This window comes from Pelophylax lessonae (assembly GCF_965119305.1).
Source record: "Pelophylax lessonae genome assembly, chromosome: 2".
Classification (NCBI taxonomy): domain Eukaryota; kingdom Metazoa; phylum Chordata; class Amphibia; order Anura; family Ranidae; genus Pelophylax; species Pelophylax lessonae.
The window spans coordinates 52,906,044-52,932,009 of NC_138769.1; the positions used below are offsets into that span (position 1 = coordinate 52,906,044).

At 45.1% G+C, this 25,966-nt stretch overlaps 1 protein-coding gene across 2 annotated transcripts in view; it reads left to right on the forward strand.

The window, feature by feature from the left end:
- Positions 1 to 25,966, forward strand: part of KCNJ6 (potassium inwardly rectifying channel subfamily J member 6) — a 373,722-nt gene that overhangs the window by 269,072 nt on the left and 78,684 nt on the right. For both annotated transcript variants that reach the window (XM_082245412.1, XM_082245413.1), the window contains one exon: positions 5,691 to 6,611. In XM_082245412.1, the coding sequence (XP_082101538.1) occupies positions 5,723 to 6,611 (889 nt within the window). In that variant the 5' untranslated portion in view covers positions 5,691 to 5,722. The remainder of the gene's footprint in view (positions 1 to 5,690; positions 6,612 to 25,966) is intronic.

The window sequence follows — 25,966 nt, forward strand, 5'->3', positions numbered from 1 at the left end:
CCCCACCCTCCCTTACATCAAAGTGCTGGGAAGAAGCTTGGGGCGGAGCTGGGAAGCAGAAAGTGCAGGAATTGGAGGAGGCCCAAAGGAGGGCTGGAGCTTTACCGCAGCTCTAGGAGAGGTGTGAGGGCCACATGAAATGGCCTGGAGGGCCGGATTCGGCCTGCGGGCCTTGTGTTTGACACATGTGATCTCGAGGTTTTATTGCTGTCTGTGTCCCATTGGGGAGATTTCCGCTCATTTCCTGTCCTGAAGACAGAACAGGAATTAAAAGCACATTTCTCTGTCGCTCATTGACAGAAGTAGTCCTCCATGATTAATATCAACTCGGGTTATACTGCCCTCTACAGGAGTAGGACTAGTCAGGAAAGAAAACGTTCTGGCCACACCCTAGGGGCAGTCCCAGAGGGTATATCCTCTCACGTCCTGCTACAGCAAATCAGTTTTTTTCTGTCTAGTTAGGAGTAAGGGCCTAGATGCCTTGCTAGGATCTTCGGTCCTGGCAGGATTTTTTTCTTAGAAAGATTTTTTTAGACAGCTTTTTTCTCCAGTGTTCCTGTGAGATCTTCAAGCAAGAAAGCTGGAACTGGGCGACGGGCTGGATGTTGAGATCCAGTGGTCACCCCAGTTCAGCCTACGAGCGTGTGCAGGCCATAGCTCCGCGCTGGGTCGGCCGCGACATAGTCCCACTGGACGGGGACTGACCCTGCGAGTTAAACGTCTCGCCTGGAAGCCCATGACCAACAGAGTCACGGCGTCCGTATTGGTCGACAGCCCCCCCACCCCGGTGGAGAGGGGTTCTGTCAGGAGTTGGCGCCCGCCTGGTTCCGGTATGGTGAGTAGAATGTTCCCCCTCTCCCCCCTGTCGGGTTTGTGGTGGACGCGGGCCCCTCTCTGGGATGGTAGGATGGGTCTCCCCTCTATCCTATAACAGGTCACAGATCCCCCAATTTGAGTGTGATTGTTTGTGAATAGTAACCAGGAGGCTTGGTTTGGGAGCTGACAATCTAAGGTCATTGTAAGACTGTAAAGGTGACTGAAGTCAGTGGCAGTACAAAAGGGCATTACTATTGAAGTAGAAGGTATCCTACCTGTCAGAGTACTGCAGTCCAGATCGCCATTCCTCCAGCAACCGGTCACTTCCACGGGCTGCACAGCCTCCCGACGGCCCACGGACCGCATGCGGCCCGCCAGGGTCCTATACCGCCGGCCAGGCTTATCACCATTCAGGGTGAAGTTTGTGGGGCCGAGGCACTCCCGCAGGCCGCCATTCCGAATACATACTTCCCGCAGGCCGCTGCTAGCCGCCGCTATCCTACACAGGCCGCCGCCATTGTTTTACAGATCGCACGAGGCCGCCATATTGGCGTAGCCTCGTGTCTCCAGCATGGGGGCGGCCATGTTTGAGGTGACCAGACACCTCGAGGAGCTATGGGGAGGCGCCGGAAGGCGTGTAAAGGGGCCGAGCCGCCTCCTTGGCCCAGGGAAAGTAAGCCAAAGACTTCCTGTCTGTAACAGACAGTGCTGGAAGCAAGTTGATAAGAAACTTCTGTGCATCAGGTGAGCTTGGGGTCTCTCTCTCTCTCTTTCTGAGGGGTCCAAGCAGGTAGGCTGAGGGGCGCTATTGCGCTGGGGGACTAAGTTAAAAAAAAAAAAAAATGTTTTTTCTTGCAATTAATTTTTTTGTGTTTGCTGGCAAGTGTCTTGTTACATGAACCCTGCCACACATGTATCCCCACCTGATCCCCTCGGGGTGGCCGCAGGACCCTCCAGTACCCCATTTGGGATGATGCATTATCAGCAGTTTTGGAGTCTTTGGTATCCCGGGTGGAGGTAGCCTGTCAGGGACGGGGGTCAAGAAGAGCGACCCCCGCCTACCCCTATGTCATCTGATACTTCAGATACGGATTCTGAGCTGGTCATTGCAGCCCCTTTTCTGGGGTTGTTGTCTCAGGTACGGTCTCCTCAGACAGTGAGGAGGACGCGTCTGCCTCCGCCATAGCACAAGAAGCGTTGGTGGAAGCACTAGTTGTGTCTGTCCGGGAAACCTTAAATCTTGAGGTTACACCGGCAGAGGTTGCGGAGACTCATATTCCTCCTTTGGTACTAGCAAGCCTACCAAAATGATGAAGGGTTTCCCTTGCTCAAATGGGGTCGTCCGTAAACGAGCCCCTGCTATTTCCAAACGCATTGCTAGGCGCTATCATTTTGAGGAATCCCTCATTACAAAGATGGACGGTACCACCAATAATGGACTCACCGATTTCCAGACTAAATAAAGCCACTGTTATCCCGTTGGATTGACAGAATGGACCCCACCCATCTCTAGGGTGGGGGGGGGACGTCTTCACCGGTTTCCGGATCCAGGGCTTTCCAGAATCCCGGATAAAGGGGTTCGCAAGGTCATATGGTCGGGATACAAGATCGAGTTTCGATCACTTCCACCGATGCGATTCTTCCCTTCCAATATTCTAAATCCCCGGGTCGCTTAAAAAGCTTTGCGGGGGACAGCTTGATGCAACAAGCAGTGGTAGTTCCCATTCCTTGGAGGAGTTCTAGTCAAACCTGTTCACAATGCCCAGGAAAAAGGGCTAGGTGCGCCCAATTCTGGTCTTGGAAGAGATTGAGTCCATCCATACAGTGGTGGCCTCCCTGAATCAGGGGGATTTCCTGGCGTCCATAGACATTTAGGGTGCCTATCTTCATATCCCCATCTTCGCAGGACATCAGCGTTTTCGTTGCTTTTCCCAAAGATCATCCCTGGTTCCCACCAGGAGACTGAACTATCTGGGCCTAATTTTGGATACATCCTTGGCAAGAGTGTTTCTCCATGCGGAGAAACTCCAGAAGATTCAGTCAATGATTCGGATGTTGCTGTCCGTCAACTGGCTGGGATTGATGGTCGCCTCTTTAGAGGCAGTACCGTTTGCCCAGTCTCATACCCGAATTCTCCAAAGAGGAGATTCTTCTCATATGGAATCGGAATTTCCGATTCCCTGGACAATCGGATACGATTGAGCGAGCGGACCAGGGAGGCTCTGGTCTGGTGGCTTCGGTCTCCGATACTCAGCCAGGGGAAGTCATTTCTTCTGATAAATTCCAGGTCACCGATAAATATGTTGGAACTGAGAGCGATCAGACTTTGTCTGATTTACTGGACCGAGCAGCTCCAGGGCAGCCCGGTTCGGATCCAATCGGACTATGCCTCGGTCATGACTTATGTCGATCACCAGGGGGCACCAAGAAGAAGTGGCCAACATTCCTATTGGGGGAACAGTTGTTCCAGTTCTCTCCGCGATATTTATCATGGGGGTGGACAGGCAGATTATTTCAGCCGTCAGATTCTGGATCAAGAGGAATAGTCTCTTCATCCAAAGGTATTTCACCAGCTGTCCCTTCATTGGGGCACCCCGGAGATGGATCTGTTGGCAGGTTGGCTCAACAGGGCTCACGCCCGCGATCCTCTAGCGGACGCAGCAGACGCGCTGAGCGCCCCGTAGGGGAGGTATCAGCTACTGTATGTCTTCCCCCTTCTCAAGTTACTGCTGAGATTTCTCCGCAGGATAGAGGGGGAGGGAACTCCAGTTATCCCGGTAATTCCTGGCTAGCCTCGTCAAGCCGGGTACGCCGACTTGGGCAAGACTAGTCGCGGACGCTCCTTGGAGACTTCTTCTCAGGGAGGATCTGCGGTCTCAAGGACCGATCTTCCATCATGCTTTACAGTCGCTGGCTTTAACGGCCTGGCCATTGAGACCCAGGTACTGAAGGACAAGGAATTGTCAGCTTCAGTTATTCCTACTCTAATTAAAGCAAGAAGAGCGACTTCCAGCAAAGTCTATTATCGCACATGGAAGGCTTACATTGCGTGGTGTGAATCGTAGGAGTTTTCCCCCACGTACCTATTCGGTGACCAGAATCTTGGTTTTTTCTGCAAAAGGGGGTTGAGCAGAAACTATCCTTGAGCACTATCAAGGGTCAGGTTTCAGCGTTAGCAATCTTCTTCCAGAAGCCTCTGGCTACTCATTCCTTGGTGCGGAATTTCATCCAGGAGGTGCAGCACTTGGCTTCACCAGTGCGCGCGCCCTTACCACCCTGGGATATTAATTTGGTGTTGTCGGTTCTTCAGAAACCTCCCTTTGAAAATATCAGGGAGATTCCCTTGCTTACATTATCCCAGAAGGTGGCCTTCTTGGTGGCTATCACTTCTGCACGCAGGGTGTCAGAACTGGCTGGATTATTGTGTTATTCCCCATATCTGGGGATTCATAGGGAGAAGGTAGTTCTTCATCCGAAGCCATCGTTTTTTCCTAAGGTGGTTTTCAGACTTTCATCTGAATGAAGATATTGTGCTACCTTCCTTGTGTCCTAAGCCCAGTCATCCTCGGGAATGTGCGTTGCATTCCTTGGATGTGGTGCGGGCACTCAGGGTATACCTGAAGACTACGGAATCGTTCCGTAAGACTGATTCACTTTTTGTGATCACGGATGGCCCCAGAAAGGGGTTGCCTGCATCTGCCGCGACTATCTCCAGATGGATTAGACAGACGGTGGTACAGGCTTATTCTATTAAGGGTCGGAATCCTCCGTTCCTTGTTAAGGCGCACTCCACTCGAGCGTTCAGTACTTCCTGGGCCTACCGCCATCAGGCGGCAGTGGTCCAGGTGTGCAAGGCGGCTACCTGGTAGTCGGTTCATACCTTTACAAAATTTTATAAAGTTGATGTGATGGCATCGGTGGATGCCTCATTTGGCCGCAAGGTTTTGCAGACCACAATTTGAGGAGACCGGCGGTCTACCGCGAGGGTTTTTTTCCGTTGGAATTTCTGTTGAGTCTCATCTTTTGTTTGATGAGCCTTTTAAACTTCTAGTTGGCACCGGTTGGGCCTTCTAGATTGGATTTTGATTTCCATTTTCCCACCCCTCATTTGTGGCACTGCTTTGGGACGTCCCGAGTTGATATTAATCAAGGAGGACTACGTCTGTCAATGAGCGACAGAGAAAAATAGATTTTTGTAAAATCTTACCGTAAAATCCTTTTCTCTTAAGCTCATTGACAGACGTAGTATCCGCCCCTCTGTTTTTGAGTTGGGTTGGGTTAAATTCTCTAAACACTGCTTTGTGACATAACTGATTTGCTGTAGCAGGAAGTGAGAGGATATACCCTCTGGGACTGCCCCTAGGGTGTGGCCAGAACGTTTTCTTTCCTGTCTAGTCCTACTCCTGTAGAGGGCAGTATAACCCGAGTTGATATTAATCAAGGAGGACTACGTCTGTCAATGAGCTTAAGAGAAAAGGATTTTATGGTAAGATTTTACAAAATCCATTTTTTCCCCATATGAGGAAAATGCCCACTTTTGACAACAGTCTCTGAAAAACGTTTCCCCTGTAGAATATTTCCCCACTTCTGTTCCAGTGATGGACAAATTTAATGATTTCTGCCTATTTTCAGCCACTGGAACAAAGACAGAATTAACAATCTAACAGAGCTTCAGACCCTTCCCTACTCTTTCAAATATATGGAACTTTTACCAGATTTGGAGGTGGGGAGAAATCTCCCAATGGGGACATCTTTTTAGTGGCAGTTGTTTATTACTCACAATGCTTAAGCAAACTGAATATTGTTCAGTTAGCGTGTACATGTACTTTAAAAATTGTAACTCTATTTTATCTCTTCCTCTCTAATGTTGCCAGCTTCCCAGCCTCAACAACTCCCCTGAGCCCTGATGGAGCAAGACGTAGAGAGCCCAATCTCCATACGGCCACCAAAGCTCCCAAAACAAGCCAGAGAGGACATCATCAAACAGAAATGCACAAAAAAGAAGATCCAGAGGTATGTTCGAAAGGATGGCAAGTGCAATGTTCATCACGGGAATGTCAGAGAGACTTACCGCTACCTGAGTGACATCTTCACCACCTTGGTAGACCTGAAATGGAGATTTAACCTGCTAATATTTGTCATGGTTTACACAGTGACTTGGTTGTTCTTTGGAATGATATGGTGGCTTATAGCATATATTCGAGGAGATCTGGACCATTTACAGGACAAAAGCTGGAGCCCCTGTGTGGATAATCTCAATGGGTTTGTTTCAGCTTTTTTATTTTCCATAGAGACAGAGACAACCATTGGCTATGGGTATCGGGTCATCACAGACAAGTGTCCCGAAGGCATTATTCTACTGTTAGTTCAGTCCGTTTTAGGTTCCATAGTGAATGCTTTTATGGTGGGCTGCATGTTTGTTAAAATTTCCCAACCCAAGAAGAGGGCTGAGACCTTGGTCTTTTCAACCAATGCCGTCATCTCCATGAGGGATGGAAAACTGTGTCTGATGTTCCGGGTCGGAGATCTCAGGAACTCACATATCGTAGAGGCATCCATACGGGCTAAGCTGATCAAATCCAAACAGACGAAGGAGGGCGAGTTTATACCGTTGAACCAAACGGACCTCAATGTTGGGTACGATACCGGGGACGATCGCCTGTTCTTGGTTTCCCCACTAATTATAAGCCATGAAATCAACCAACACAGCCCATTCTGGGATGTATCAAAAGCTCAGTTACCAAAAGAAGACCTGGAGATTGTGGTCATTTTAGAAGGAATGGTAGAAGCAACAGGTAATCTACAGAATTATTTTTTTTACTTGCTGTCCTTTGGTTCTTTTTAGATGTGGTATTATTCTGTTGAACAAGGATGGGGAAAAATACAATTCTTTTATCAGGATAGGCGGCTCTCTTATATGCAATTCATCTGTGTATTTAGCTGTTCACCTTTGTAGATCTGAGAATTTATGACAAAATACCACCCTATTGTAAACCATTGATATGGTATTGCCATGTAGAATTAAGCTGGTCATACACTGTCAGAATACAATGTCATGGTGGGAGTGATTCCTCCATCCACCTTTATTTGTGTGGATAGAGGAATCCCTTTTTTTTCTCATTTAGCCTGCTCTACAACCTGGTTTCCAGTAGGTTTTGAGGATTGCAGTAACCAAGATGTTAACCACTTAAGCCCCGGAAGATTTTACCCCCTTCCTGACCAGGGGGTATTTTGCGATTCGGCACTGCGTGACTTTAACGGACAATTGCGCAGTCGTGCGACACTGTATCTAAACGAATTTGGCGTCCTTTTTTTCCCACAAACAGAGCTTTCTTTTGGTGGTATTTGATCATCTGTGCGATTTTTTGATCATGCGCTATAAACAAAAAAAGAGCGTAAATTTTGCAAAAATAGCAATATTTTTCACATTTTTTTATATGAAATTCCCCCCCAAAAAAATGTAAAATTAAAATTTTTTAACATTTTCGGCCAATTTGTTTTATGCTACCTATGTTTGGTAAAAAAATTGCAAAACGCGTATTTTGATTGGTTTGCGCAAAAGTTATCGCGTTTACTAACAAAGGGAAAGATTTTTGTCATTTTTGTTGTTTTTTTTTTAACGCGTAATGGCGGCGATCTGCGATTTTTTTTGCGGTACTGCAACATTGTGGCGGACAGATCGGACCCTTGACTGACATTTTTTACACTTTTGGGGTTACCAGTGACATTACTACAGTAATCAGTGCTATACATATGCACTGTTACTGTAAAAATACACTGGCAGTGAAGGGGTTAACTTTTTTGAAAGGGAGGGGCTATGTGTGTCCCTAGGGGCGTGCTTTCTACTGTGATTGGCTGTGGCTTCAGATGTATGAACAGTGATCAACGGTTCTACATAGTAGAACCGTATGATCATCCTTCATACACCAGGGAGAATGACAGACAGCTTGTTTACACAAGCCGCCTGACTTTCTCCCTCTCCCCCGACGATCGCATAGTGACCGGCGGACATCGGGTCTGCCGGTCACACGCGCGGGGGGGGGTCCGTGACCATGCGGGAGCGTGCCTCCGGCGGCGCGCGCTCGCTCCCTAGACCCTCACAGGCTAGCGACGTAGACCTACGTCGCTTTGCCTGTGAGGGGCTGACCGCCGACGTAGATAGTCGTGCGGCGGTCGGCAAGTGGTTAAAGAACATTTTCCAAATACTACACCATAAACTTTGAACTACAAAGCCAAATAATGGTGTCCTAATCTTCCAAACAGATCCTACATAATACAGAAAAAGCTATTTTTGAATACCACTGTGAAGGAGGTGACACTTTTGATTTAGCTAAGTGGGAAGGGTGAGGACCACATCTACTGAAGACATCTTCCTAAAAAAATCAGAAAAAATAAAGAAGCCAGTGAAGGATCCAAATTACTGGTGTCCACCCAAAACTGAAACATCACTTACCGCACCCCACCTAATCTGCAGGACACTTCTCCCTGCAGAAATCATTTTTTTTTTTTGTTTTACATGTCATGGACCCCTCACAGCCGTGTCATCCGGCCGGGAAATATAAAAAAGCGATTTTGATAAAGGAGTGAAGAAAATGCACAAAACGCTACAATTGCAAAGAAATCACTCACCCTGCGCTCTAATTTTGCCAGAGATATAAATGTATATAGATACAGGACCTGTAAGGTCTCAGCTGCTGTTATATTACAAAAGTTATGAAAAAAAGGTGTAATAGACAATCTAAAATCATATAGATGAATCCACAACACTAACAGCGCTAATGAACAAAGTCTACTAATATCAATAATAAGGTCACTCCCGTGTGGGAGGGATGATGACAAAAAATTGAGTTTTCAATCACAAAACAGTTCCAGTGAGTAACAGTCCAAATCCCAGGGAAAAGGGTGTGAAGGATTTCTTAACCATCCACCAAAAATCCACCAATCACCGGTGCTCCCCCTCTCTCCTGGAAATCACCAGATGAATGATCCAAACTCTTCCTCAGAGAATACTCCGATCACCATATATATGTCTCCATATATTGGTCGCCCAATACTATTGCTACGCCTGGCCTCGATACGGACTCCTGGAGAATACGGGTCCGATCCAGTGGGGGTCATGGAGCGTGCATGTTTTATTGAATGCCTTCATTCTAATTCATTGCTGTAAGTAGAAACCTTGAGGGGAGCGGGGCTATCTGTGTTATATTTTATTTCATTAAAGTTGCGGAATTACACTATGTGCCCCTACTCTTCATTTACATGCTACCATGAATGGAGTTCTCTATGAAGGCTAAAAAGTTTTACACGGAGTTTCAATCCTATGAGTTTGGAGACATATATATAGTGATCGGAGTATACTCTGAGGGAGAGTTTGGATCATTCATCTGGTGAGTTCCAGGAGAGAGGGGGGAGCACCGGTGATTGGTGGATGGTTAAGAAATCCTTCACACCCTTTTCCCTGGGATTTGGACTGTTACTCACTGGAACTGTTTTGTGATTGAAAACTCAATTTTTTGTCATCATCCCTCCCACACGGAAGTGACCTTATTATTGATATTAGTAGACTTTGTTCATTAGCACTGTTAGTTTTGTGGATTCATCTATATGATTTTAGATTGTCTATTACACCTTTTTTTCATAAAAAAGTGATTACTACATGTCCCATCTGCCACCTCAGCAGGGGGCGCAGGTGATCCCTGTTCCCTCTACCTCCGCCACCACTGCTCCTGTAGTTCAATCACCAGCAAGTATAAATATCCGGACCTGAGGGTGGGAGAATACTTTAAAAGAGCCTGTGCATTGTTCCCATGACGCACTGATTGTTTATTAGCAAATGCACATTGATAATGAGATCGGTGTTGATGTATTTAGTTGTTTTTTGCAAAAGTTGGCCTGTCACTTTATCCTCTTACCACCCAGCCTCAGTGAGCCCTGGACTACAAGATCCCATGACCACTGTGATTGGCTGTCACATTGGCCACATGATAGGGAGCCAGTCCCACCAGCCCACGATCATTACTAGGGATCAGGATATGTCTATGACAGTTCAGTCACTTTGCTAGGGGCGTGCAATGAACACCCTCTCAGCATAGAAACCTTGGTCGCCCATGGGCACAAATATGCAGCATGTGGGCATTAAAGCCCACCCTCTTTGCTACCACACATATGGGTTATGTGGACAGCAAAAGGTTAAGGTGAGTTTTGGTGGTTTTTAAGTTGAGTTGTAAATGGCTGCAGAGGGTTGTAGAATCTCTTTTCAACAATTCAGTTAAATTCAAAGTTCACAAAGAATGATCTTATACAAAAAGAAAAAAAAAACAAAAAATTACAAATGTACAGTAAATGGAATAAACAAAACTATCCCAAATACACTGAAAAACCCACACCCTCTAAATCAGGGTTGTCCAATTTTTCTAAAATAAGGGCCGATTTACTGTCCCTCAGACTTTAGTAGGGCCGGACTGTGGCCAGTGGGAGTTGAAAATTCCCCAATGTAAGTGGGAGTAGATGTCAAAGGCTTGGTGGTCAGTGGGAACAAAAAAATGACATAGCGCCTGTTGTCAGTAGGAGGAGGATCAATGCCTCATCATCAGTGCCACTTTGGGGGAGAAGTGCCCAATGATTGGTGTCAGTGGGAGGAATAGTGCCACATTATTGTTGTCAGTGGGAGAATTAGTGCCCCATCATTGGTGTCAGTTGGAGGAATAGTGCCCCATCATTGGTGTCAGTTGGAGGAATAGTGCCACATCATTGGTGTCAGTGGAAGAATAGTGCCCCATCTATGGTGTCAGTGGGAGGAATAGTACCCCATCATTGGTGTCAGTGGGAGGAATAGTGCCCCATCTATGATGTCAGTGGGAGGAATAGTGCCCCATCGATGGTGTCAGTGGGAGGAATAGTGCCCCATCTATGGTGTCAGTGGGAGGAATAGTGCCCCATCGATGGTGTCAGTGGCAGGAATAGTACCCCATCATTGGTGTCAGTGGAAGGAATAGTGCCCCATCTATGGTGTCAGTGGGAGGAATAGTGCCCCATTGATGGTCTCAGTGGGAGGAATAGTGTCCCATCGTTGGTGTTAGTGGGAGGAATAGTACCCCTTCATTGGTGTCAGTGGGAGGAATCGTGTCACATTATTATTGTCAGTGGAAAGAATGCTGCCCAATCATTGCTGTCAGTTGGAGGAATAGTTCCCCATCATTGGTGTCAGTGGGAGGAATAGTGCCCCATAATTGGTATTAGTGGGAGGAATAGTGCCCCATAATTGGTATCAGTGGAAGGAATAGTGCCCCATCATTGGTATCAGTGGGAGGAATAGTGCCCCATCATTGGTATCAGTGGGAGGAACAGTGCCTCATCATTGGTGTCAGTGGGAAGAATAGTGCCCCAATCATTGGTATCAGTGGGAAGAATAGTGCCCCATCATTGGTGTCAGTGGGAGGAATAGTGCCCCATCATTGGTATCAGTGAAAAGAAAAATACCACATCATTGGTATCAGTGGAAGGAATAGTGCCCCATTATTGGCGCAATTGGGGCACAGAATAGTTTCCCAATGTTGGCATCTGTCTGTAGGAGGAATGGTAACTCATTGTGGGTGTCAGTAGGAGGAATATTGCCTCGGCCCATGGGCCGCAGCTTGGAGACCACTTCTCCATTTTTATTTTTTTAAAGCTATTTTTGCCTAAACCACTTAATGAGGAAAATTTAAGGGAAATCAATAATTTTGGGGAAATCAGTTTTGCCAAAATCTCTCCCCTCATCTCTCTATTTAGCGATCGAGCTGCTGTGGGTAAGGTATATGGAGACTCTTTTCTAAGCCATGCAGAATGGAGTACAGTGGTTTTTTCTAAGCACCACTTTTCCTAAATATCCCGCAATTCATCTTGCTATCAGCATATGCAAAGAAGCACATTTGGCTTCTCTTTTTACTCCCATATTTCTTTAAAACATCCTAAGCTTTAGCCACAGTAGGAGATCAAATAGAGCCCGATTTAAAAGCAACTGGTAAAAACATGCTTCTCTATTAATATTTAATTCCCTTTGATTAATCTAGGCTAAACCCTCAAGCATTTTTGTGTATTTACTGTGGATGTTAAAATAACATATTTTCAGCCGGTACGCTTTTTCCTGGTAATTTATGTATACTCAAGAGGTAGGCACATGCACGATCCATTTATCAAAGTGTCTGGGCCAAAGAAACCGCCTCAGACAGTCTGTGCTGTGTCATAGCGACCGAATGGATTTGAACTGACATAAATCTTCAACGCCAAAGGAGAATGAACGTTGAAATCAGGAAACAGAAACTGTCTGAGGCCGGTCTTCCCTGAGTGATGGGAATAAATAAGGTGCCTTTAGCCTTATCTGTCAAACTGTCTGAAAATAAAGAGAATTTGCGCAGGTTTTGTAAAGTATATATCGACTTTATTTAATATATTCAGGACTAAAACTAGTCCATTTTTGAACGAATATTTGCACACATTTGTAGGGTTGCACCAATACCAATTTTTTATCGACGAGTACGATTACCAATACCTTCAGTCAAGTACTCGCCGATATCAAGTACTGATACTTTGCGGTGCAATTTATGCCAACACAAAAGAAATTGGCACAAATCTCACTGCAAAGAATTGTATGCACTTTAAAACAGGAATGCAGTGTGATTCCTGTCCGAATCGCATGGGATTTCCTCCACTACTCCTGTGTGTGTGTATAGAAAGGGAAAAGCGCCATCTAGTGGGCAGTTTATTAAAAATGTTAGACCTCACTACATTTCTGGCCAAATGCCAAATTTGCATAGGTGTCCCGGTACCGACGAGGAAAGCAAATCACGGCCGATGGTGGTGCTCAGAGGGCTGGAGGAGAAGTTCTGGGACCCCCGTGGGTATAGGGCGGAAGGGATGTCAGCTTGAAGGCGGACCACCTCTACATCTCCTCCAGCGGCCGTGATTTGCTATCATCAGTGGGACCGGGACACCAATGCAGATTTTGCATTTGGCCAGATTTGTACTGTGAGTTGTAACATTTCTAATAAACTACACACTAGATGGCCCTTTTCCCTTTCTTGTATGCGATTCGGTCAGGAATCACTCCACATTCCTGTTAAATTTGCATGCGATTCTTTGCCGCGGGATTTGCGGCGATTCATTTTGTATTGATGCAAATCACTCCGCAAAGTATCATTTTCAGTATCAGGAGCATTTGCGCAAGTACTGATACTCGTGCAAATGCTTGGTATTGGCACTGATGCTGATATCAGTGAATCCCTAAACGTTTGTATGAAAATTTGTACATAAATTATCTTTACATTCGACTACTTGACGAACGTCATTCAAAAGTACTTCAAAACTTCATTAGCTTTTACCACTTCTGGACCAGAAGGTTTTACCCCCTTAATGACCAGGCCATTTTTTGCGATTCAGCACTGCGTTACTTTAACGGACAATTGCGCGGTCGTAGGATGTTGTACCCAAATAAAATCAAAGAGAAAAGAAAGAATCAGCGCAAAATGTCTCTACTGGATGAACCATAAATATGAGGATAAAACTGATAGAAAGATAAATACTTCTTAAAATCTTCTATAATCATAAAAATATGTAAATGGTGTGCAGCAAATAAGGTGCTTATTTAGTGGAATAAATATTGATGATAAAATACTTGTTAAAGTGATATAGAAGTGCTCCTATAATAAATAATTAAGATCTTAAAGGTAAAACATCTAATTAAGATGATCGATGAAGTGATGAGTGAAAATAAAAAGTGAACAGTGAAAACTCGAGTGAGTGCCTTCTGAAGAGTGAACCCCTCCAACTAAAAAGGTTGCACAATGGGTATGTGAAATTAAGATCTTAAAAGTAAAAACTCTTATTAGGATGATAAAAGAAGTGATAAGTAATGAAAAGTAAAGATCGGGTGAGTGCCCTCTGAAGAGTGAACCCCTGCAACCAAACAGGTTGTATAACGGGTATGTGGAATAAAGTGCCAGTGGGAATAGTAAATAAATAACAATGAATGTGCCAGTGGTATAACAAATAAATAACAATCTGTTGATCTCCAAAAGTCAAGTGAAAAAAATTAAATTAATAATAAATAAAATTGGTGTCCTTTTTTTCCCACAAACAGAGCTTTCTTTTGGTGGTATTTGATCACCTGTGCGATTTTCATATTTTGCGCTATTAACAAAAAAATAAAGGGCAACAATTCTGAAAAAAAAAAAACAATATTTTCACTTTCTGCTATATAACATTCCCAATAAAAAAAATGTAAAAATCAAATTTTTTCATCATTTTAGGTCAATTTGTATTCTGCTACATATTTTTGGTAAAAAAATCCCAATAAGTGTATATCGATTGGTTTGCGCAAAAGTTATCGCGTCTACAAACTAGGGGAGCGATTTTTGTAATTTTTGTTTATTTTTATTTTTATTACTAGTAATGGCGGCGATCTGGGACTTTTAGCGGGACTGCGACATTGCAGCGGACAGATCGGACCCCTAACTAACATTTTTGGGAGGACCAGTGATATTACTACAGTAATCAGTGCTAAAAATGTGCACTGTTACTGTACTAATGACACTGGCAGGGAAGGGTTTAACTCAGGGGCGATCAAAGGGTTAAGTGTATGCTTAGGGGGTATTTTCTAACTGTGAGGAGGACGGGCTTGTGGAATTAACACAGGGACGTGTGATCCTAAATAGGAGGATCACAGGCGCTCTATGTTCATTCCAGAGAGAACAACGGTGTGCTGTGTTTTACAACAGCAGACCGTTGTTCTCTCTCCACGGGGATCGATCGCTGGTGCCCAGCGGCAATCGCGGCCACCGGCCCGTGGAGAGCTCCTGCGAATTGCCGTACAGGTACGGCGGTTCGCACAGCCGAGCTAGCCTGCTGCAGTATATCTGTGGAGGGCAGTCGGCAAGTAGTTAATATTCAATTTTGGAATGAATGGACCTTACTGAACGAAAACCACATACACTGTTAGAAATTTGTTAATTTGAGAAACATTTTCCATCCTGCTCCTTTCTAATCACAGTGGTCAAAAACAAACTAACCATTAGAAAACCAAACAAACATTCTGATCTTTTATTTTTATTTCAATCCAGCAGGAGGAGCTACAGATTAATATTACACATTCTATCCAGGCTATTGTTACTTACTTTGCTGAAAAAATCTTTTTTACAGAGCTCAGTAGCTTAACCTACAATTTACTTCTAGCTCTGTAAGTTGCAGGAGTAGCTCCTTCTCATTTCCTCCCTGAATGCTCTGTTTACACAACCCTAAACCTGGCTATACTGTACATGAATAGATTTTGAAACATATGTTTGTTCAAAGCCGATCACATGTCAAATGTCCTTCAAAACTACATGCATTCAATTTTGGAATGACTGGACATTACCAAACAAACCAATCTTTGATTAAAATTCACTGTCAGTGATCAATGTAGGTGTGGGGTTATTAGCAATGACATTGTTGGTGGCCACTGACACCAATGCTGGGGGTTATTATTGTGGTCAGTGACACCAATGCTGAGGGTTAATATTACAGTCACTGGCACCAAATGGGGGGTTACTATTTTTTTCACTGACACCAGTTCTGGGGATTACTATTATAGTAACTGACACCAATGCTGGGGGTTATTATTATAGTCACTGACACCAATGCTGGGGGTTATTATTGCAGTCACTGACCCCAGTGCTGGGGGTTATTATTGCAGTCACTGACCCCAGTGCTGGGGGTTAATATTGCAGTCCCTGACACCAATTCTGGGGGCTACTATTACAGTCACTGACACCATTGCTGGGGGTTACTATTATAGTCACTGACACCAATGCTGGGGGTCATTATTGTGGTCAGTGACACCGATGCTAAGGGTTCATATTGCAGTCACTGACACCACTGCTGGGGTTACTATTATAGTCACTGACAGCAATGCTGGGGGTTACTATTACAGAGCAACAAACTCCTGCGCATGAGTGGATAGACCATGTAGTGTTTATAATGTCAATGATGCTCGGTTGTACAGTGGATAATTCTTAGGTAGCCTTGCTTCCCTCTAGGACTGGGGTTGTCCTGACCATACTGTAAAAAAAGAGAAGAGAGAGGACACATTGGCCTAGTGCATTATCCAATGTATTTATTAGAGAAATAGTGATAAAATGATCTTCTAGGCTCTGAAGAAGAAGGTCAGTCCTTTGAAACGCATTAGCCGGTTGGGTCCTGGACAGGGCTCCTTCCGTCGGTTAGAGGTTGAGGTCATTCACAGGTGTTTAGCCACATAGTTGGCCTGATGAGCTTTTACTATTGCACTGTTTGTGAGTAGACATCTATAGGTTACTATTACAGTCACTGACACCAATGCTGGGGGTTATTACTGTGATCACTGACATCAATGATGGGGGTTATTACTGTGATCACTGACTCCAATGCTGGGGGTTATTGCTGTGATCACTGACACCAATGCTGGGGGTTATTACTGTGATCACTGACTCCAATGCTGGGGGTTATTGCTGTGATCACTGACACCAATGCTGGGGGTTATTACTGTGATCACTGACACCAATGCTGGGGGTTATTACTGTGATCACTAACACCAATGCTGGGGGATTATTACTGTGATCACTGACTCCAATGCTGGGGGTTATTACTGTGATCACTGACACCAATGCTGGGGGTTATTACTGTGATCACTGACATCAATGCTGGGGTTTATTACTGTGATCACTGACTCCAATGCTGGGGATTATTACTGTGATCACTGACACCAATGCTGGGGGTTATTACTGTGATCACTGACTCCAATGCTGGGGGTTATTACTGTGATCACTGACATCAATGCTGGGAGTTATTACTGTGATCACTGACTCCAATGCTGGGGGTTATTACTGTGATCACTGACTCCAATGCTGGGGGTTATTACTGTGATCACTGACACCAATGCTGGGGGTTATTACTGTGATCACTGACACCAATGCTGGGGGTTATTACTGTGATTACTGACTCCAATGCTGGGGGTTATTGCTGTGATCACTGACACCAATGCTGGGGGTTATTACTGTGATCACTGACACCAATGCTGGGGGTTATTACTGTGATCACTGACACCAATGCTGGGGGTTATTACTGTGATCACTGACACCAATGCTGGGGGTTATTACTGCGATCACTGACACCAATACTGGGGGTTATTACTGTGATCACTGACACCAATGCTGGGGGATATTACTGTGATCACTGACACCAATGCTGGGGGTTATTACTGTGATCACTGACATCAATGATGGGGGTTATTACTGTGATCACTGACTCCAATGCTGGGGGTTATTGCTGTGATCACTGACACCAATGCTGGGGGTTATTACTGTGATCACTGACACCAATGCTGGGGGTTATTACTGTGATCACTGACACCAATGCTGGGGGTTATTACTGTGATCACTGACACCAATGCTGGGGGTTATTACTGTGATCACTAACACCAATGCTGGGGATTATTACTGTGATCACTGACACCAATGCTGGGGGTTATTACTGTGATCACTGACACCAATACTGGGGGTTATTACTGTGATCACTGACACCAATGCTGGGGGATATTACTGTGATCACTGACACCAATGCTGGGGGATATTACTGTGATCACTGACACCAATGCTGGGGGTTATTACTGTGATCACTGACATCAATGATGGGGGTTATTACTGTGATCACTGACACCAATGCTGGGGGATATTACTGTGATCACTGACACCAATGCTGGGGGTTATTACTGTGATCACTGACATCAATGCTGGGGGTTATTACTGTGATCACTGACTCCAATGCTGGGGGTTATTACTGTGATCACTGACACCAATGCTGGGGGTTATTACTGTGATCACTGACATCAATGCTGGGGGTTATTACTGTGATCACTGACTCCAATGCTGGGGATTATTACTGTGATCACTGACACCAATGCTGGGGGTTATTACTGTGATCACTGACTCCAATGCTGGGGGTTATTACTGTGATCACTAACATCAATGCTGGGAGTTATTACTGTGATCACTGACTCCAATGCTGGGGGTTATTACTGTGATCACTGACTCCAATGCTGGGGGTTATTACTGTGATCACTGACACCAATGCTGGGGGTTATTACTGTGATCACTGACACCAATGCTGGGGGTTATTACTGTGATTACTGACACCAATGCTGGCGGTTATTACTGTGATCACTGACACCAATGCTGGGGGTTATTACTGTGATCACTGACATCAATGCTGGGGTTTATTACTGTGATCACTGACACCAATGCTGGGGGTTATTACTGTGATCACTGACACCAATGCTGGGGGTTATTACTGTGATCACTGACACCAATGCTGGGGGTTATTACTGTGATCACTGACACCAATACTGGGGGTTATTACTGTGATCACTGACACCAATGCTGGGGGTTATTACTGTGATCACTGACACCAATGCTGGGGGTTATTACTGTGATTACTGACACCAATGCAGGGGGTTATTACTGTGATCACTGACACCAATGCTGGGGATTATTACTGTGATCACTGACACCAATGCTGGGGGTTATTACTGTGATCACTGACACCAATGCTGGGGGTTATTACTGTGATCACTGACTCCAATGCTGGGGGTTATTACTGTGATCACTGACTCCAATGCTGGGGGTTATTGCTGTGATCACTGACTCCAATGCTGGGGGTTATTGCTGTGATCACTGACACCAATGCTGGGGGTTATTACTGTGATCACTGACACCAATGCTGGGGGATATTACTGTGATCACTGACACCAATGCTGGGGGTTATTACTGTGATCACTGACACCAATGATGGTAGTTATTACTGTGATCACTGACTCCAATGCTGGGGGTTATTACTGTGATCACTGACACCAATGCTGGGGGTTATTACTGTGATCACTGACACCAATGCTGGGGGTTATTACTGTGATCACTAACACCAATGCTGGGGGATTATTACTGTGATCACTGACTCCAATGCTGGGGGTTATTACTGTGATCACTGACACCAATGCTGGGGGTTATTACTGTGATCACTGACATCAATGCTGGGGTTTATTACTGTGATCACTGACTCCAATGCTGGGGATTATTACTGTGATCACTGACACCAATGCTGGGGGTTATTACTGTGATCACTGACTCCAATGCTGGGGGTTATTACTGTGATCACTGACATAAATGCTGGGAGTTATTACTGTGATCACTGACTCCAATGCTGGGGGTTATTACTGTGATCACTGACTCCAATGCTGGGGGTTATTACTGTGATCACTGACACCAATGCTGGGGGTTATTACTGTGATCACTGACACCAATGCTGGGGGTTATTACTGTGATTACTGACTCCAATGCTGGGGGTTATTGCTGTGATCACTGACACCAATGCTGGGGGTTATTACTGTGATCACTGACACCAATGCTGGGGGTTATTACTGTGATCACTGACACCAATGCTGGGGGTTATTACTGTGATCACTGACACCAATGCTGGGGGTTATTACTGTGATCACTGACACCAATACTGGGGGTTATTACTGTGATCACTGACACCAATGCTGGGGGATATTACTGTGATCACTGACACCAATGCTGGGGGTTATTACTGTGATCACTGACATCAATGATGGGGGTTATTACTGTGATCACTGACTCCAATGCTGGGGGTTATTGCTGTGATCACTGACACCAATGCTGGGGGTTATTACTGTGATCACTGACACCAATGCTGGGGGTTATTACTGTGATCACTGACACCAATGCTGGGGGTTATTACTGTGATCACTGACACCAATGCTGGGGGTTATTACTGTGATCACTAACACCAATGCTGGGGATTATTACTGTGATCACTGACACCAATGCTGGGGGTTATTACTGTGATCACTGACACCAATACTGGGGGTTATTACTGTGATCACTGACACCAATGCTGGGGGATATTACTGTGATCACTGACACCAATGCTGGGGGATATTACTGTGATCACTGACACCAATGCTGGGGGTTATTACTGTGATCACTGACATCAATGATGGGGGTTATTACTGTGATCACTGACACCAATGCTGGGGGATATTACTGTGATCACTGACACCAATGCTGGGGGTTATTACTGTGATCACTGACATCAATGCTGGGGGTTATTACTGTGATCACTGACTCCAATGCTGGGGGTTATTACTGTGATCACTGACACCAATGCTGGGGGTTATTACTGTGATCACTGACATCAATGCTGGGGGTTATTACTGTGATCACTGACTCCAATGCTGGGGATTATTACTGTGATCACTGACACCAATGCTGGGGGTTATTACTGTGATCACTGACTCCAATGCTGGGGGTTATTACTGTGATCACTAACATCAATGCTGGGAGTTATTACTGTGATCACTGACTCCAATGCTGGGGGTTATTACTGTGATCACTGACTCCAATGCTGGGGGTTATTACTGTGATCACTGACACCAATGCTGGGGGTTATTACTGTGATCACTGACACCAATGCTGGGGGTTATTACTGTGATTACTGACACCAATGCTGGCGGTTATTACTGTGATCACTGACACCAATGCTGGGGGTTATTACTGTGATCACTGACATCAATGCTGGGGTTTATTACTGTGATCACTGACACCAATGCTGGGGGTTATTACTGTGATCACTGACACCAATGCTGGGGGTTATTACTGTGATCACTGACACCAATGCTGGGGGTTATTACTGTGATCACTGACACCAATACTGGGGGTTATTACTGTGATCACTGACACCAATGCTGGGGGTTATTACTGTGATCACTGACACCAATGCTGGGGGTTATTACTGTGATTACTGACACCAATGCAGGGGGTTATTACTGTGATCACTGACACCAATGCTGGGGATTATTACTGTGATCACTGACACCAATGCTGGGGGTTATTACTGTGATCACTGACACCAATGCTGGGGGTTATTACTGTGATCACTGACTCCAATGCTGGGGGTTATTACTGTGATCACTGACTCCAATGCTGGGGGTTATTGCTGTGATCACTGACTCCAATGCTGGGGGTTATTGCTGTGATCACTGACACCAATGCTGGGGGTTATTACTGTGATCACTGACACCAATGCTGGGGGATATTACTGTGATCACTGACACCAATGCTGGGGGTTATTACTGTGATCACTGACACCAATGATGGTAGTTATTACTGTGATCACTGACTCCAATGCTGGGGGTTATTACTGTGATCACTGACACCAATGCTGGGGGTTATTACTGTGATCACTGACTCCAATGCTGGGTGTTATTACTGTGATCACTGACATCAATGCTGGGAGTTATTACTGTGATCACTGACTCCAATGCTGGGGGTTATTACTGTGATCACTGACACCAATGCTGGGGGCTATTACTGTGATCACTGACACCAATGCTGGGGGTTATTACTGTGATCACTGACACCAATGCTGGGGGTTATTACTGTGATCACTGACATCAATGCTGGTAGTTATTACTGTGATCACTGACTCCAATGCTGGGGGTTATTACTGTGATCACTGACACCAATGCTGGGGGTTATTACTGTGATCACTGACATCAATGCTGGGGGTTATTACTGTGATCACTGACTCCAATGCTGGGGATTATTACTGTGATCACTGACACCAATGCTGGGGGTTATTACTGTGATCACTGACTCCAATGCTGGGGGTTATTACTGTGATCACTGACACCAATGCTGGGGGTTATTACTGTGATCACTGACACCAATGCTGGGGGTTATTACTGTGATTACTGACACCAATGCTGGCGGTTATTACTGTGATCACTGACACCAATGCTGGGGGTTATTACTGTGATCACTGACACCAATGCTGGGGGTTATTACTGTGATCACTGACACCAATGCTGGGGGTTATTACTGTGATCACTGACATCAATGCTGGTAGTTATTACTGTGATCACTGACTCCAATGCTGGGGGTTATTACTGTGATCACTGACACCAATGCTGGGGGTTATTACTGTGATCACTGACATCAATGCTGGGGGTTATTACTGTGATCACTGACTCCAATGCTGGGGATTATTACTGTGATCACTGACACCAATGCTGGGGGTTATTACTGTGATCACTGACTCCAATGCTGGGGGTTATTACTGTGATCACTGACACCAATGCTGGGGGTTATTACTGTGATCACTGACACCAATGCTGGGGGTTATTACTGTGATTACTGACACCAATGCTGGCGGTTATTACTGTGATCACTGACACCAATGCTGGGGGTTATTACTGTGATCACTGACACCAATGCTGGGGGTTATTACTGTGATCACTGACACCAATGCTGGGGGTTATTACTGTGATCACTGACATCAATGCTGGTAGTTATTACTGTGATCACTGACTCCAATGCTGGGGGTTATTACTGTGATCACTGACACCAATGCTGGGGGTTATTACTGTGATCACTGACATCAATGCTGGGGGTTATTACTGTGATCACTGACACCAATGCTGGGGGATATTACTGTGATCACTGACACCAATGCTGGGGGATATTACTGTGATCACTGACACCAATGCTGGGGGTTATTACTGTGATCACTGACATCAATGATGGGGGTTATTACTGTGATCACTGACACCAATGCTGGGGGATATTACTGTGATCACTGACACCAATGCTGGGGGTTATTACTGTGATCACTGACATCAATGCTGGGGGTTATTACTGTGATCACTGACTCCAATGCTGGGGGTTATTACTGTGATCACTGACACCAATGCTGGGGGTTATTACTGTGATCACTGACATCAATGCTGGGGGTTATTACTGTGATCACTGACTCCAATGCTGGGGATTATTACTGTGATCACTGACACCAATGCTGGGGGTTATTACTGTGATCACTGACTCCAATGCTGGGGGTTATTACTGTGATCACTAACATCAATGCTGGGAGTTATTACTGTGATCACTGACTCCAATGCTGGGGGTTATTACTGTGATCACTGACTCCAATGCTGGGGGTTATTACTGTGATCACTGACACCAATGCTGGGGGTTATTACTGTGATCACTGACACCAATGCTGGGGGTTATTACTGTGATTACTGACACCAATGCTGGCGGTTATTACTGTGATCACTGACACCAATGCTGGGGGTTATTACTGTGATCACTGACATCAATGCTGGGGTTTATTACTGTGATCACTGACACCAATGCTGGGGGTTATTACTGTGATCACTGACACCAATGCTGGGGGTTATTACTGTGATCACTGACACCAATGCTGGGGGTTATTACTGTGATCACTGACACCAATACTGGGGGTTATTACTGTGATCACTGACACCAATGCTGGGGGTTATTACTGTGATCACTGACACCAATGCTGGGGGTTATTACTGTGATTACTGACACCAATGCAGGGGGTTATTACTGTGATCACTGACACCAATGCTGGGGATTATTACTGTGATCACTGACACCAATGCTGGGGGTTATTACTGTGATCACTGACACCAATGCTGGGGGTTATTACTGTGATCACTGACACCAATGTTGGGGGTTATTACTGTGATCACTGACATCAATGCTGGGTGTTATTACTGTGATCACTGACTCCAATGCTGGGGGTTATTACTGTGATCACTGACTCCAATGCTGGGGGTTATTACTGTGATCACTGACACCAATGCTGGGGGTTATTACTGTGATCACTGACACCAATACTGGGGGTTATTACTGTGATCACTGACACCAATGCTGGGGGTTATTACTGTGATTACTGACACCAATGCTGGCGGTTATTACTGTGATCACTGACACCAATGCTGGGGGTTATTACTGTGATCACTGACACCAATGCTGGGGGTTATTACTGTGATTACTGACACCAATGCAGGGGGTTATTACTGTGATCACTGACACCAATGCTGGGGGTTATTATTGCAGTCAGTGACACTAATGCTGAGGATTATTATTGCAGTCACAGTCACCAATGCTGGGGGTTATTACTGTGATTACTGACACCAATGCAGGGGGTTATTACTGTGATCACTGACACCAATGCTGGGGGTTATTATTGCAGTCAGTGACACTAATGCTGAGGATTATTATTGCAGTCACAGTCACCAATGCTGGGGGTTACAGTACTCCAATGTATTCAATGTGGATTGAGTTATACTACAAAAAATGCAGCAGGAGCAAATACAGTATTTTGGACATAGATGTGCAAAAATGGGCCACTATTGGAAGCATCAGGGACCACACTTGAGGCCCTCTATAATTTTCAAGTTGACCACCACTGCTCTACCGACCACTGGTTCTGACTGTGCAATGCTATTACTTCCCCAGGACACATTACATTGGTTGGTACAGTCACAGTCTGTTTAGATCCAAATCATTCATGCATTGTTTCATATGGCCTTGTTCAGTTTTTATGATTGAATGGATCTTCTGCGACCCATCACAAATAGAGGTTTCTCCAAGCTAAACTTAGATTGTACACTCCAGTGGATTTTTTTTTACCAGTCATCATTTCTGAGCTTATTAGGGGAAATAAATGTTGTTCTATACTTAAAGTGGACCCCCACCTGAAAACAAGTTAGGCCCCTTTCACACTTATGTGACCTAAAAATTGCGCAATTGTACCACAATTTTTCTGCAATTTTGACTGGACTTGAAGCAATGCCTATATCTATGGACCTCAAAATTCATTCAAATAGGCCCAAAGTAGTGCATGGACTACTTTGAAGCCATTGTGACTTGAAGTCACACAGATATGAACGGTACTCATTAGAAATCATGGAGCATGACTTATAATGCGACTTTGCAGTCCAAAGTCGCAGAAAAAGTCGAACAAGTGTGAAAGGGGCCTTAGCCTCATATTCCCCTTTTCCCAAGATTCTAAAAACAATTACAGCGTATTCTTTCTTTGCTCCCACCGCCTCAGTTCTTCTAGGTGAGGATAACATTACCTCGGACTGCCCCTCTTAGCTCGCAGTCACCCGGGATAACGTCACTCATCTCAGGAGGTTATGCTACCAGTTTCCCATGGCCTCCCAGTCTATCACCAGTATGGAGTCAGCAGTGAGCCATCAGGAAGGGACAGCTGGCTATCAAAGCCAAGATGGCGGTGCCGAAGGTCCAAAGCCTTAACCTCTTCAATACCGGGCACTTTCATCCCCTTCCTGCTCAGACCAATGTTCAGCTTTCAGCGCTCTCACACTTTAAAAGAAAATTGCGTTATGTTCTTCTCTAAGTATTATCATTTCTTCTCTCAATGAAGATATCTTGCACTATAACGCCCTAGCGGTTTTTGAGGAGAGGAAGAAAGAGAAGAGTTCCTAGAACCCACTTATCGGACTTTATTTTATTTTTTTTTTCTTCTTTCTCTCTGAGGCTGTTTCAAATGTTCTTACTGTATTTTTCAGTGTTCTCTACTCGATATGAACATACCTCATATCCTCAAATGTATTTTTCTTTCATTCTTGGAAAAAAATAAAAAGATCAAGAAGATCAAAGAACTGTTATTTAAAATAAAAGACAATTGCACAGTCATGCTACACTCTACCAATAATACATATTTTTCCAACCAATAGAGATTTCTTTTGGTGGTATTTGATCACCACTGGGTATTTTATTTGTTGCTAAACAAATGTAACCACTTGCCGTCTGCTCACGTTGAGCCTACTGCGGCAAAGTGGCTCGTTATCGTCTGGCGACGTAGACCTACGTCGCCAGACACTCCCCTTTCTCGGTGGCGTGCGTGCGCCGCCAGAGGCTTGCTCCCGCTGTATTCAGTCACAGCGGGAGTCGGGCCAGGGGAGGAGCGGCGGCGATCGCCGATGCTCTTCCCTGATAGTCGGGGAATCGAGTGTGGAGATCCGCCCGCTTGTGTAAACACAAGCGGGCGGATCTCCTAAGTGGCAGGCAGGGTCAGATTGCAGGGTTCAGCATAGTTGAACCCTCGATCTGTCCCTGTGTCACTCAGTCACCTCCCCCCACACATGTCAGTAAGCACCAGGCATACATTAACCCCTCCCTCTCCAATAAAATTAACCCCTTCCCTGCCAGTGTCATCTTTACAGTAACAGTGCATATTTATAGCACTG